This window comes from Lissotriton helveticus, chromosome 7, assembly GCF_964261635.1.
Source record: "Lissotriton helveticus chromosome 7, aLisHel1.1, whole genome shotgun sequence".
Lineage (NCBI taxonomy): Eukaryota > Metazoa > Chordata > Amphibia > Caudata > Salamandridae > Lissotriton > Lissotriton helveticus.
The window spans coordinates 314087361-314101757 of record NC_136068.1 but is presented as its reverse complement, the minus strand read 5'-3'; the positions used below and the strand labels follow the sequence as shown (position 1 = coordinate 314101757).

The following is a 14397-nucleotide window of genomic DNA, read 5'->3' as shown; positions in this document are numbered from 1 at the left end:
ACTAAAATGCATTTTTCTAAGTATTCGCTATTTACCACGAAGTCAGACTTCGCGGTAAATAGCGGCCGGAAATTGCGAATTCGCAAATTTTAAAAGTTTCATGAATAGCATTTAAGGAATCTCAAACTGAGATTCCTTAAATGCGATCGCAATTTGAGAAATCGCAATTATTTGCGATTTTTCAAATTGCGAGTTCATGACCCATTGATGAATTCCAAATGCCATTTTTGCGGGCGCAAACGGGCGAATTTTGAGATTCGCACCGTTTTCGCTCGCAAAAATGCTTGATGAATCTACCTGATAGTTATTATAAAATAATGGGAATAGTATAGAGATTCATGGTATACAGTGCATTTATTTTTCCATGTTCTAAAAAACTGTTTCTTTTCTATTTCATGGCTCATTACGAAATATGGCCTGCTGTCCCTTGCCGCTCTCCATCTTATGTGAAACTGAGTCTGCGCGAGATCTGCGAGTCTCCAGAGCAGATGACCTTCGAAATACTGCCAAGGAGCTGACTGATTGAGAGGATGCTCATGGGAACCTCACCCTGCGAACCCTAGGAGAATACATTGTATTTGTAAATAGGACATGTATTGTTGTACATCAAGAGAACCTGAAGTTCGATGGGCGGTCTCGGAAAATGCAAATGTTGAGCTTGAGAAAGTCAAATCCTAGGTGGTGTGATGACCTGTCCTTTCTTTTGTCCAATCGAGATTGGGGATTCTTACACTTGCAACACTTGGGGGGTGGTAAACTGACCCGAAAACAGTATAACTAGCCTAGGTTTAGTTAAAGAAATTGTCCGACTTGTCCGAATAGCTGACCTATCACTGACCCAACGCACTCAATAGCTGATCGAGAACAGAGGTGCTGCGGAGCACTCTGTCAGATAATTCCACAGACCCAATTGGGGTTTTGGGAACCTTAAGTGCTGGTGGAGCATTTTACTGGGGAATTCGATAACCCAATCGGGGTTTTGACTGATAGCTGCAGAGAGGGTGTAGCGCAGGCGTTGCAACTGAACTGCGGGTGCTGGTCTCAACTTTGGTGGTCCGGTTCTGATCCAAATCTGGGTTTCCTGTCCTGGTTTCCATACTGCACCTGCTGGCCTACTGGCAATCGCTTTCCTTGGGGTTTCTTCTGTCCTTAACTGACCCGTGGCCAGGGTTGGTCTCCACACCGTTCTAGGTAAAAATAAATCTGTGAGGGAAACACACTTGCATCCTTTTTCCTTACCTTTTCCTGAAATCTTGCTAAAAGTTATAATTACATATGTTCCTATCTTTACCCTTTTCCTTGTGACAAAGTACTAAAGTCGTAAAGAGCCTTTATTAGCATGCTCCAATTGTTCCCCTACCTATAAGAGAATATTAAAGTTCTGCCTCTGAATAAATAGATGTTCCTTTTCTTTACCCTCCCTTTATTGAACCAAAGAGATCATTCCTGAATTATTAGCGTGTTCCACTTTTTACCCTCCCCTTAGGTTTATGGTTATTCCAATATTCGTCATTTCTCATTGAGTTCCTTTCTCCTATCCACTTCGATAACAGTGATTAAACTGACATTCTAGCATGTCCCCTATTTTTCCCGTCCTTTAGAAATTACCATGTCCAGTCTGATTTCCAAGACGTTCATTTTCAGTATGCTCCTTATATCTACCTTCCCTTTAGACTTTTAAATGGTTGGCGTTATATTCCTTTTACATGGTTATACTCTCTTCATGATTCTGGTTATTGACAACTTGCTTGCTGTGAACTTTTGGCTTGCTTCCTCTGATGAAGAATAGATAAAGGTTTTCAAAAAAACTTCCTGAGTCTGTGGTTATTACATGAGTGCAAATGTTGTAAATGTTTGGTATTTTTGACTGCTTATATTTTCAGCTAGCTCCCTGATCCATTGTGGTCATAGGCACCGGTGACAAGGATTGGTAAGCCTGAGGTATAGGAAATAGTTAGGAATTTATGAATAGGGTTACTGGTAGTAGAGTGTAGGTTACCCGATTGATGAATATTGGTTATTGAAATTTATGGGCCCAACAGTGCGTATGGTAAAATTATTAGTCGGGTGACCTGCGCGCTCTATCACTTTGAGAGGTGCACACATCGGGAAGTATAAAAGCCTCATACTGTGACTATGCAATGTAAGATGCATTAACCACTTGTACTGCGTATGTCTTATACAGTGAGCATGCAGTGCTCTATGTTTTTTTGCATATACAATATGCATGTCTCATGATGTGAGCAAGCTGAGCTCGTACGACTCTAACGCAGTGCAGAATTGCAGTCTATATATTGTGATGTAAGCATGCAGTGTAGGTTAGAGTGTCCTAATGCAGCTGAAATGTATATGATGTCCTCGGTGCCCCTGCTTTCACTACCGTGGTGTGCCCTCCCCGCCCCCCAGCAGCTGTTTTAAAAAAACAATCTTGAGATTTTATTTTTCAGAATGTTTAGTTTTTTGGCATGTGTTTTTTTTTCCGTCTGGCCTGTGTCACTTACACCCTTTTAAATAACAAACACGTCCTGCTTCCTTCTTTTCTAAGATCACTGCAGGCTCATCTTGTTTTGCGTGTCTGTTTGTGGGCTTGTTTCACTGTTGATTCTCCGAATGTTACAACAAACATTGCCTGCACAATGCCGTCTCCCATGCCTTGTGAAGTACAAAGCACGTATTTTTTTTTTTTACATTTCTTCTGCCAACACTTATACAACGTGTGTTTACAAGTTCAAAACTGCCCTATTTTCAGATTTTCACGTGGGACGCTTTTATTTTGCTATTAGATTAGGTATTGGGAGCAATTTAATTTTTATACCCTGGCCTGTTTTTTTCCTGCTCCCATCGGTCCCTGGTGAAAGATGTGGCGTTATGTCCAGAGCTACTAAGCAATTGAATGTTGAAGAACAACCATGTCACGTCAAAGGCTCTCCGAAACTACACTTGTGAAAAAATATGGGTTAAGTGATTTGCTTCGTGGATGTTTTTTGAACAATGCTGTCACGCTTTCACCAGGCACACACACCACCAGCTGTCAGTGCACGCTTCCACCATGCACACACACCACCAGCCTTCAGTGCACGCTTCCAGGCACACATACCACCAGCCGTCAGTGCACGCTTCCAGACACACATACCAGCAGCAGTCAGTGCATGCTTTGCGACCAGGCACACACACCACCAGCCATCAGCGCACGCTTTCACCAGGCATACACGTCATTGGCCGTCAGTGCACACTTTCACCAGGCACAGACACCATCAGTCGTCAGTGCATGCTTTCACCAGGCACAAACACCACCAGCCGTCAGTGCACGCTTTCACCGGGCACAAACACCACCAGCCGTCAGTGCACGCTTTCACCGGGCACAACCACCACCAGCCATCAGTGCACGCTTTCACCAGGCACACACACACCACCAGCCGTCAGAGCATGCTTTCACCAGGCACACACACACCACCAGCCGTCGGTGCACGCTTTCACCAGGCACACACACACCACCAGCCGTCAGTGCACGCTTTTACCAGGCACACACACACTACCAGCCGTCAGTGCACGCTTTCAACAGGCACACACCACCAGCCATCAGTGCACGCTTTCACCAGGCACATACAACACCAGCCATCAGTGCACGCTTCCACCAGGCACACACACACCACCAGCCATCAGTGCACGCTTCCACCAGGAACACACACCACCTGCCGTCGGTGCAGGTATCAGAGCGCTTTAAATCAGCATGCTTATAACAAGCAAGACTAGCACTCTATATTACTGCCAACTTTGCTTAGCATAAGCAACAGCTAACCATTCACAAACAATGTTTATATACCAATTGCAAATTAAAAAAAAATTCATGCAAAGCATTGTAATTTACAATGCCAGTAACTCAAACTTTAATGCTACGAGACCTATTGCATTGTAAATGCTTGTCTTTCAAATGAACTTCCCCTTACTTTCCATTCTCTGCATACTTCCTCACTCTGAGTCACATTCATATTTGTCTTAATCACTATTATTATATTTATGAAAATTACCCAGGCTCATTTAGAAACTCATAACCTCTTGTTTAAGAGATTCCACCAGCAACTAACAATCTCTATCTCCTGTAGCACATCTATTAATACTGCCAATTATTTGCATGATTCACATATGCCCTTCCACTAAAGATCGCACCTAACTCCTACAAATGTAATCTAACGTACAAACTGGAGTAAACGCTTAGAGTGTTTCACTAAGAGCACAAGACTAATACCAACAATCCACAATAACCAATGGGAAAAAACAAACCTTGGTTTCGGAGCAGCGTGCTGCCTGGCATAAAGCACTTCAATGTGTCGTCAAGTGTAGTAAGTGCTAAATAAATGCAATCACAATACAATATATAACTCCTGGGTCGATCTACTGCTAATACCATAACATTCAGTGGTTGGACAGTGGATTGCACATCATAGATACTTCATAATAATTCCCTTTTACTGCTTGGCACTCTTATAAGACAAAACTTCCACGAGTCATGTCTATCACTAAGAACTGCACCGGTCCACAGCAATAAACCACCAAACACCACCTTAATTTGCATGGAATAACTGAACATGTCTGCCACATGCTACTGGCCAATGGAGGGATTCAATTTAGTCCACCACTTCAGGTCCTAACAAGCCCCATACAATGACAGCTTCTTGACATCTCACAATGGCAGTCAGCTATGGGATGATAAGTCCATCCCATCAGATCTCTAATACATGTCTCCCACCAAACTATGCCTGCTCAGGGTTACACACTTGAAAAAGAATAACTCAGAATGGACACCCCAGTGCAATAACTGTCTAGGTGGACTAAAATCATAAGGAAAAAAATGAAGGGAGCTGCAAAGTTGTTCAAAGCTTCACGCTAGCTGAACACCATTAACTGTGTGCCTCTCTCTCACACTTCTTCATCTACCACACTGCTAAGCAATATGTCCCAAAACACGCTAATCACATCTCAGTGGTCATCACGCATGGCATGGAAACATTTCCAATATATGATCAACACAAAGACAACACACTTCAACCATACAACCTGCACAGTGTAGCAAGTACCACAGTGCCCACAAAGGGCTACTAAGCGCAAAATAAATGTTGCATTATAGTAGAAACCTTAATTTCCAATATTATCCTGCTTGCAACCTTCAAGATTGCCTAGAAATGTTTTTGCTGTCAGCAGGGAAAAAGGGTATGTGATATCACTTAGGATCCCACTGTGGTTGTGATGTAATGGAGCCACTCTACTGCAATGGTTCCAACTTTGCTCCACTTTTGCAGGGAAGTCAGGATCTTACCTCTTCACTGGTCCACTTGGCAACAACATCTGCAGTGATTCCAGCCACTCCGGGAAGAAGCTTGCAGTGCTGCTGCCAGCAGAGAGACAGGGATCGGTCTGGGTGCGCAGATAAGGCTGACATGAAGAGAGACTGGTGCATTCTCTCAGTGGAAATATCTGCAAAGTAAAGAATGTATTACAACACTTAAAGGAGAATAGAAGGTGCCAGAGGATACAGGACTCCAACCATTTTCAAGAAGGAGGCACAGGATGAGGTTCTCTTACGGCCAATCCTCAATGCCACCTCTTCACCCAAAGGACACTGGGGGCATATTTCCAATATCCTATTGCCATCGGAATGTCACTTTTTCTAACGCTCCGGTCGCGTAGAAGCATTTCCCATATTTACAAGGTGGCCCTAAGCCACTTAATGTTTCTTAACTTCATCTTGTAAATATACCCCTTTCGGCCGCAGTCCTAAGCAGTAGGCAGCTTTTTTAGCTCCAGTGCTTGGGGAAACACAGGGGTGTGCCGTATTCTTGTGAATATGGCGCATCCGTGTGTTTTAAAAATGTCAGAGTGCGACGTTGCCAAATTTGGCGTAACACCACACCCTGATTTTTTGTTGTATATATGTCCCCGGGTAAAGTTTTTCCACGATTACCCTTCAATACCACCTCGCTACCCTAATCATATACGGTGAATTTCTTCTAAGAGCTGCCTTTGGATAATAAACATACAAATGTAGCACTATGCGTAAGAAAAATGCATTTTATGTATATATTTCAGAAGTGTCCTCTCCTACTATAGTGCCATCTCTCTGCTCCAGTCTTTGGCTGAATACAGCTCCAAATCTAATCAAGATTGCCACCACCTGAGTATCAGAAGTGAATGTGGAAAAAAAGCCAAGAAATCGGACGCCGATAGATTTCCTAATATGTATTTCAGTTTCTCCCCACATAATGCAGAATAATTAAAGATTGTTATAACCAGGCAAATGTATTTTTAGCATTTGCAAACAGCAGGCTGGTATGAGAAGCTCTCTCTAAAATAGAATATTTTTTGTGACACTCTCAAAGCCCCTTTCCAACCTGGACGTGTTCAATAAGCTACATTAAATCATAGATGTGATGTTTGTCTGTCAGAGGTTCTCTGGCAAAATTAAGAGGCTTTCCTTAAGAGTGCTTTAAAACCTACCACTTCATAGACAGTGCAAATAGGAATGTGTTTTAATGTACATCATTTATCCACCTCATATGAATGTCCTAAAGCGAGTAAAATTCCACCAACGTCCCCAAAAAGACATTATTTATTTATTACAGTTCTATATTTATTGCTCCACACACTTCGTTTATTCTACATTTATTACTTTAATACATTTATTGCCACACACATACGTACACACACTTAAGTTTAAAATGCTCAGGTTTCTGTGAAATTTCATTATTGCTGAAATAGGCTAAGAAGGAACATCCCACCCAAGGGAAATAGACATCTACCACATTTATGGGGACCCATGTACTGAAGGTAGCAACACTCACGTTGGAAGTCGATTTGCTGAATCTTCTGATACTTTGGTGGTCGACCAATTCTAGAAAAACAAAGAGATGACTTCCTCAAGCAGCACCATTTTCATTTACATTATTGGTATAAAATGCTAAAGAGTGTTCTACGTGATGCTGGTGAAGGGAATAGAGACGGAGAAACTATTTGCTGGGCAGATCACCTCTTACCACCGCTACCAGCCATATGCACTCTGTTCATAGGGCCTAATTATGAGTGCCCTAGAGGTGACCTGCTGTTTATTGCAATTTATACAATCTGATTCCCTGGGATCGGAATTGATTGGGTGGAATAAATGACACCTATTCTGAGTTTTTGGAGAACAGCATGCTTGCTGCACCAAAATGTGCCTGTATCTGAAAATACAGTAATATGTACCCCATTTTAAATTCTGTTGGGTTTGACCTGCCAAAATGTAACAAACGGTGCAGGTTTCATCATAACCAGTAATTACCCTAGTGAACCACACACAACTCAGAATCCTGACCCATGCTCTAACAGAGTATTGCACATGGGGCAGAAAACTCCGGGCAACTCGTAACCAGGGCCATCTTCTTATTGTGATCCGCCACATTTATATTCCCTCACCTTGAGTAAACTATTGGGTTCATTTTCTGGGGTATTTCAGTGTTTGACGGAGACAGCAGCACTCGCATCTAGTGATCTAGTGAATACATATTTACCTTGCACTGCATTACCCTTTTTAAAATAGATTCCTGTGATCTGCATTATGGATTGGTTAGTCTAAAGACACATAGGGGGATGTGTACAAGGAAGTGGCGGAGCGTGTTGTTAGCCTTCCTGGCTTAACGCCTCTCTCCTCCACTTCTGAAACGAAAGGCTGCACCATATTTACAAGAATGTGGTGCTGCCTTGCGTTTCCCCCTGCGATGGCGCTACGTTTAGCAACTTAGCGCCAACGCAGGCACCCTTGCACCAGAGTGCAAGGGTGTCTGCGTGCAGGGGACGATTGTTTATGTGTAGGAAAGTGTATCGTCCTGCACATAATCAATCCTAGAAATGCCATCCTGTCACTTTTATGCAGAACACATGAAAGTGACAAAATGGCATTTTAAAAAAAAGTATGTTTCTGTACAGGAAGGGAGACCTTCCTGTACATAAACAAACCATGGCATTTTGCTTTTTCCATGTGTGCTGCACAAGGCAGCACACATGGAAAAAGCAAAAACTAGGAGAAATAATGCATTTCTCCGCGTTTCGCCAACTGCCTCCTGTGTACGCCACCCTTGTACATAGGGGGCAGTGTCAAAATGAATGGGTGTTGCAGTGGGGCACCCACCGGAACACCCACTGCCCACCTCTTTCACGCTAACCATAACGTGAAAGGGGGACTTATGTACAAGGCAGCGTTAAGCCACGTTAAGTGGCTTAACGCTGCCTTGTACATAAGGCACAGCCCCTATCGCCACCACAAGGTCAATATAGGTGACGTTGTGGTGGCGGTAGGTGCTTGATCATATGCTCCATAATATCTTCATGGTCACACATGCACTAAGTTAGCAGGCACTGTACCTGGAGCCAGTCTCTCTATGTTTTTCTTGATTGAAATCATGGTTTCAACAATTACCTTCCGTGATGCCGTGATTTCTTCCTCGGTGAGAAGCTCATCAAGTTCCTCTTCCGTGCCGAGATTTCATTGTCTGAGAAATCAGTCCTCATTCTGCCCTGGTTCTTCTCTGCAAGGGGACATCCGGAGAGACAGTGATGGGCAGTGAACCGTCCGGTAACGTGACCTGACCCATCACAGCCTGGGGTGGGGCACTTCCTAAAGAAATTAAAGCAAGACTTATTGGGCAACATAGGAGCAAAAGGAGTCATTTAAGTGATGGCTTAATTTTTGTCAAATAACTGTTCACCCAGATACATTATCAGCCATTGGTTCAGCCTTACAATCAAATTTTACTAATCTGGACTAATCCCTAAATTTAGAAAGAGAATTGAGTCTAGTCAATGACCTACATCGTAATGTTTTCTCGCACATATTGACATATTTCTCCGCCTCGGTGTCTTATACTCATAAACAGGAAATTAGAACTAACACCTGGTTTAACAAGGAATGTCATCTTGCAGAAAGTCTTCTGGCTTCCGCCATAAAATTTAAGGACACTGTTCAAATTCGTTCTCTGAGAAAGGAGTATAAGTCCATCTTGATCAAAGCCAAAATAGAATGGGGTGATCTGAGGTGATCAGACCTAAAAACAGCCTGTTATTCAAAAGACTCCACCAAATTCTGCTCGCTTGTCACCTGGGGTGGCAAAGGTTGACCACTACCTCCACAAACAAAGTATCTCCATCTAATTGGTGTGATTAATTCCAAAAATTGTATTCTGAGAGATCACCAGTTTCTGTGGAGGGAAATGCTCTTTATAGCGAACCCTTCCACTAATTCAGCTCCCTTGTTTGAACCAGCCGACATTACCACCTCCCATGACACTATTAACACTGGCAGAGCTTTTGGACCAGATGGCATTCCAGTTGAATTATTTGTCTATGACAGAGAAAACTGGTCCAAGTGCATTCTTGCCCTAGCCAATGCCATAGCAAGGAAAGCCCCTATTATGGGCTCATGGAAGGGAGTTGAGGACATACCTATTTTTAAGACATGGGATAGATCTTCGTCTGCCAAATACAGACCTCTAAGTCTCATTGACTCTATTCGAAAAATCTTTTGTCGTCTTGTGCTGATTCAAATTCACCACTGGGCTGCTGAACATGGGATGTTGTCCCCCTTTCGAGCTGGTTTTCATAAGAGGCACCATTGACTAGGCTTTTTGATTTCTCCTTATACACTAGAAGACGGTTTCTAACGGCAGAGGCAGCTTATAGGATGCCTTTGCTGACCTCAAGTCAGCATTTGACTTTGTTCCCCGCTCTAAATTATGTCAGGTCCTTTAAGAAATGGGTGTGCCCCCTGACCTTTTAGCTCTGGTCAATCGTTGACATGAGGGAGATTACGTCAGAGTTTGTTGGGGTAACCAGGCCCAGCTTACTGATTGGGTTCCTGTCAACAAAGGAGTCCGTCAGTGCTGTGGCCCGGCTCCCACTCTGTTTTCTCTTTATCTTAATGATATAGTTCATTTTCTTGCCCAGTAAACTACTGATGCCCCACCTTAGTGGCACTGAAGACACCTATTTATTTATTTGCTGATGACACCCTATTGATGCCCAAAACCCCTAGTAGACTCCAACAACTATAACTCAATTTTGAGGAGTTTAGTAGGTCCAGTGGGTTTGAGATCAATGCGGCAAAGACAACGTTTATGACTTTTAATCAACATAAAACCTTTAAATGGAATTAACTGCTGGGGTGCATGACACTCAAGAGGGTGGATTCATTTAATTACCTAGGTATCACATTGTCTTCGTCCATGTCTTGGAAGCCTCAAGTCGAGAAAATGACCCTTAAGCATAAGCAGTTCACAGATGCTATCTCTAAGGAATATTGCGCCTCCTTTGGCAAAGCAATAGCCCCTGCCCTACAGATATACAAAGCCAAAGCTGTGGAATCCATTGTGTATGGTTCTGAACTTTGTATTTTATTTAATATCAGTGGGCTTGTAAAATCAGAGAACAATTCATTAGAAATGTAACTCTTCTGCCACTAAGTACTCCAGCCTTCTCACTGTTACATGATATGTAGAGGAAGGCGATAGAAGACACGGTCAGTCTGCACCCACTGCTATTTTGGAGAAGGATATGGTGTACTCTGGAACTCATGCACTTTGCCACTGCTTTGCAGGATGCTATGAACATTGATAGATTCAATAAAATGACTTGGCTCCCCTATATTAAAAAAATGCTATACGCACCGGGTTTAAAGGAGCTCTGGGAGATGCAATTACAAGACTAACGCTGCAAGGGGAGCTCCTTGAGTTATTTTGAATTGAATTGGAGTAACTTCTCTGCAGGAATCAGTGAAGGAAAAGTTACTGTACTACATATATATATCTTAAAAGTGGCAGTCACCACAGAATAGTTATAGTTAAAGGCTTATTACCATAGGAATTGTTTTTTTTGCTTTTGGCACCCTTTGACTAACCTTCACAAAACTTAAAAACATTAATTCATCCTCATCAACTTCTTCCTGGAAAGTTTTGGGAATATCTGTCAAGCCAGAGTTGAATAAAAGAGGGTCCCAGAACACAATTTCCCATGTAGTTTCCATAGGGATTTCTGAACAGCATTCTAGCCAAAACAACTGAAAATAATGACAAAACATTTGTCAGAAAACTAGATGTTTACAAAGAAACCATTTTTTGTGATTTGGCATAAATCTACCCAGTAGTTTCTGAAAAATTAAGATATAAAACAATTACAGATATCTGGATGGTTGGGTATGCAAGAAGCTTGCAGGGAGTCACACAGGTGTGAACTTTAAAAGATTGAAGAATCTGTTTGGTCTAGAGGACTTTTCACTGTTGCTCACGTTGCTCCCGCAAGTCTCGTAGGAACTTGCATTCTGATTGGCTGACTGTGACCTGAAAACAAATGTTGCTGCTGACATTACAGAACTCGGTGACTTGGTCCCTGTGTCCAAATAGAAAAAAAAAGGTATACGGGAGCAGGATAGGGATACCTGACTCCCAGGAATTTGTGTGGGGGGAGGGTCCTAAAAGGACCCACCTAGAATCCAATTTTAAAAAAGATTGTTTTTGAGATGCCACAGAAGCCAGTGCTGGTCCCTCACCTCCGACTGGAGTCCGACAGGAAACAGCCTGGGCCGCCATGCTCCCATGATATATGTATATTCATTACCCAGTGGCGGTTGCCACTGGGTAGTTATAGTTAGGTCAGCACTACATAGGAAATGCTTTTTTATATTTTTTATGACTTTGGCATAGTTTAAAAAATGTTCACAAAACTTTCCCAAAAAGTGTTTGTATGCTAAATTGTGTGCATGGTACGTCAAGTGAGGAGCGATAAAAATAGGGGTGTCCAAAAATGCAAAATACCCATTTATTTTCCAAAGACTTTTTCAAGAAGAACTATTGCAAAAACTGCTGAACAGAATGACACTAAATTGGGCAGGAATCTAGGTCTTGGTTCAGAGAGAGTGCTTTTTATGAGTTGGTGTAAATCTGTTCAGTAGTTTTGGAGATATTAAGCTCCAAAAGTATTGTATCTGGACAGTTGGGTTCAAGGGACTTTCGCGAGAATCCCTCAAACTTAATTTCAAACAACAGAGCCTTCTGATTGGCCCTTAAAGCTTTTTTGCTCCTGGGCCCTATCACTTCCACAGGAGTGAGACTCCTGTGGGAGCGAGCACTCTGGCTGCCAGCAACGAAAGAAAAATGTTGCTGGCAACCATTACAGGACTCGGGGACATAGTCCGGCAATTGGTAAAAAAAAAGTATATAACGGGAGCAGGATATGGATACACTGCCCCTAGGCCCTGTTGGGGAGGGGGGGCAAAGTGGCCCCACTCTGAGCCTAAAAATGCACACAAAAAATATCTAGCTTTTTTTCTCTATCATGCAGGAATCCCTCCGCAAAGTGAATGGTGGCTCAACATTTTAAAAATGATTATTTGGGGATGGGGCCCTTACCCGAGCCCCTAGGAACCTCATTCCCCCAGGGCCAACTATTACAAAAAGAGGAGGGAAGCTTGCAGCCCCCTTCCCGAGCCTTTAAAGGCCCGTGGGAACCCATTTCCCTGGGGCCCACTATATTAATTAAGTTGAGGGGGCATGCAGCCCTCCTCCCCGAGCCTTAAAAGTCCCTGTGGACCCCATCTCTTGACTCGAATTGCATTAAAAGGGGTGTGTGCCCTGCGGTCCCCCTCCTGGTCTCTTCATGGGTACCCCATTCCTAAGGGTAAATACAACTTTAAAGGGGATGGGTCTGCTCGGCTCTCCTACCCAAAGCTCTTAAGGCCCCTAACGACCCGTCCCCCATGGCTGGCTCAAGTACTCTGTCCTGGAAAGCCCACCCCCAAAAGTTTCCCAAAACATATGTCTTCTCCTGCATGGTGGGATCATTTTGAAATCTCCTGTCAGGCAAGGGGAAATGCCTTCACTGCCTGCCACAGGCTCAGCAGGAAAGGCATGTCTTCTCCCAGCTGGTGGGACATATATAAACATGCTCCCGCCCGGTGGGTCCAGACTTCTGTTTGACTGCCCACACTGTTACGAGTAGGGAAATGGATATTGCTCCCACCCGGAGGGAGCAAGCATAAACAGCTGCTGCCTCTGGGCGGGAGCACTGCTGGCTCCTGCACTATGGCCTCACTCTGCGGCCCCCAACTTGTGGTTTGTGGGTGCCCTGGGTGAGCACCGAGATACCCACCTCTGGCCCCGGAGAAAACTGAGGGAGGTGGGGTCACACATCCACTCCCCTTAATAATGCATTTTAGCTCAAGGGGATGGGGTCCTTGGGGCCCAATATTGCTCAGGGAGAGGGCAGTATGCCCCCCTCTCCTTAATAGAATTCAGCCAGATGTATGGGCTACCTGGGGCCTAAAAAGGCTTGTGAAGGTTGTTAATGTGTGGTCCCTTTCTCCTCTTTTATGCTATTTATCCCAGGGGATGGGGCCCAGGCGCCTAATAAAGCTCAGGGATGGGCACACCTTCCCCTATTATTAGTGGTAGCCCCGGGAGAAGGGGTCCCTGGACTTAAGGCTCGAGGAGAAGGGACATGTGCCCTCCTTCCCAAGTATTACTGGTTGGCCCCAGGTGATGGGGTCCCCGGGGTCCATTTGGGCTTGGGGAGGAATGGTCACTATCCCCCTCCCCCAAAATAACTGTTATTAGCCCTGAGGGCTGGGGTCCCTGGGGCCTCTTAAAGCTTGGTGAAGTGTGCACGTGCCCCTTTCCCTATTATTTGGCCTCAAGACATGGGGTTCCCAGGTTTTTAAAGGCTCGGGAAAGGGGCCCTGCCCCTATAGGTAATTTATTGTCCAAGGGTACAGGGGCCACAAGCCCTCCTTCTCTAATATAAACATGTTTGGCCTCAGAAGATGGGGTCCCCAGGGCTGTTTAAGGCTCCAGAAGATGGGGCCACGCATCCCCCTCCACGAAATAATGTAAGGCCCTGGGGGATGGGGTCTCTGGGCCTATTTGAGCTTCGGGAGCACACACTTCCCTCATCTAAATATATAGAAACTTTGGCCCTGGAAGATGGCTTCCCAGGGGCCCCTTAGGGCTCATGGAGGGAGCCACATGACCCCTCTCCTATAATCAGTATATCGCTACAGGGAAAGGGGTCTCCAAGGCCCATTTGGGCTCAAGTGGGAGGAAGTGCACCATATCCCATAATATAAATGTATTTAGCCCTGGAAAATGGGGTATCCTGGGCCAAAAGTGGCTTTGAAACAGAGGGCCACGTGACCTCATTCCTCAGCAGGGAGCAGGCTGCCTGTGGGGAGTGGGACGCAGGGATTTGCATGGCGGGGGGTTGGCAGCCCAAAGGTCGATTGCAGGCCCTGACCACGGGCGCAGGCCCTGTTTCCAATTGCACTGCCGAAGGCCATGCATGACATGTGCTTGCTTTGCTGCGTGGGGTTGGCTGCAGGGCCCGACC

General features: G+C 44.4%; 1 protein-coding gene across 2 annotated transcripts in view; it reads right to left on the bottom strand.

Annotated features, from left to right (window-relative positions):
- The window catches only part of L3MBTL1 (L3MBTL histone methyl-lysine binding protein 1), a 370013-nt gene that overhangs the window by 39850 nt on the left and 315766 nt on the right, over window positions 1–14397 (bottom strand). For both annotated transcript variants that reach the window (XM_078650498.1, XM_078650499.1), the window contains exons 17-19: window positions 8447–8644; window positions 6837–6886; window positions 5315–5472 (exon numbers count right to left, since the gene is read on the bottom strand). In XM_078650498.1, coding sequence (XP_078506624.1) covers window positions 5315–5472; window positions 6837–6886; window positions 8447–8644 — 406 coding nt within the window. The remainder of the gene's footprint in view (window positions 1–5314; window positions 5473–6836; window positions 6887–8446; window positions 8645–14397) is intronic.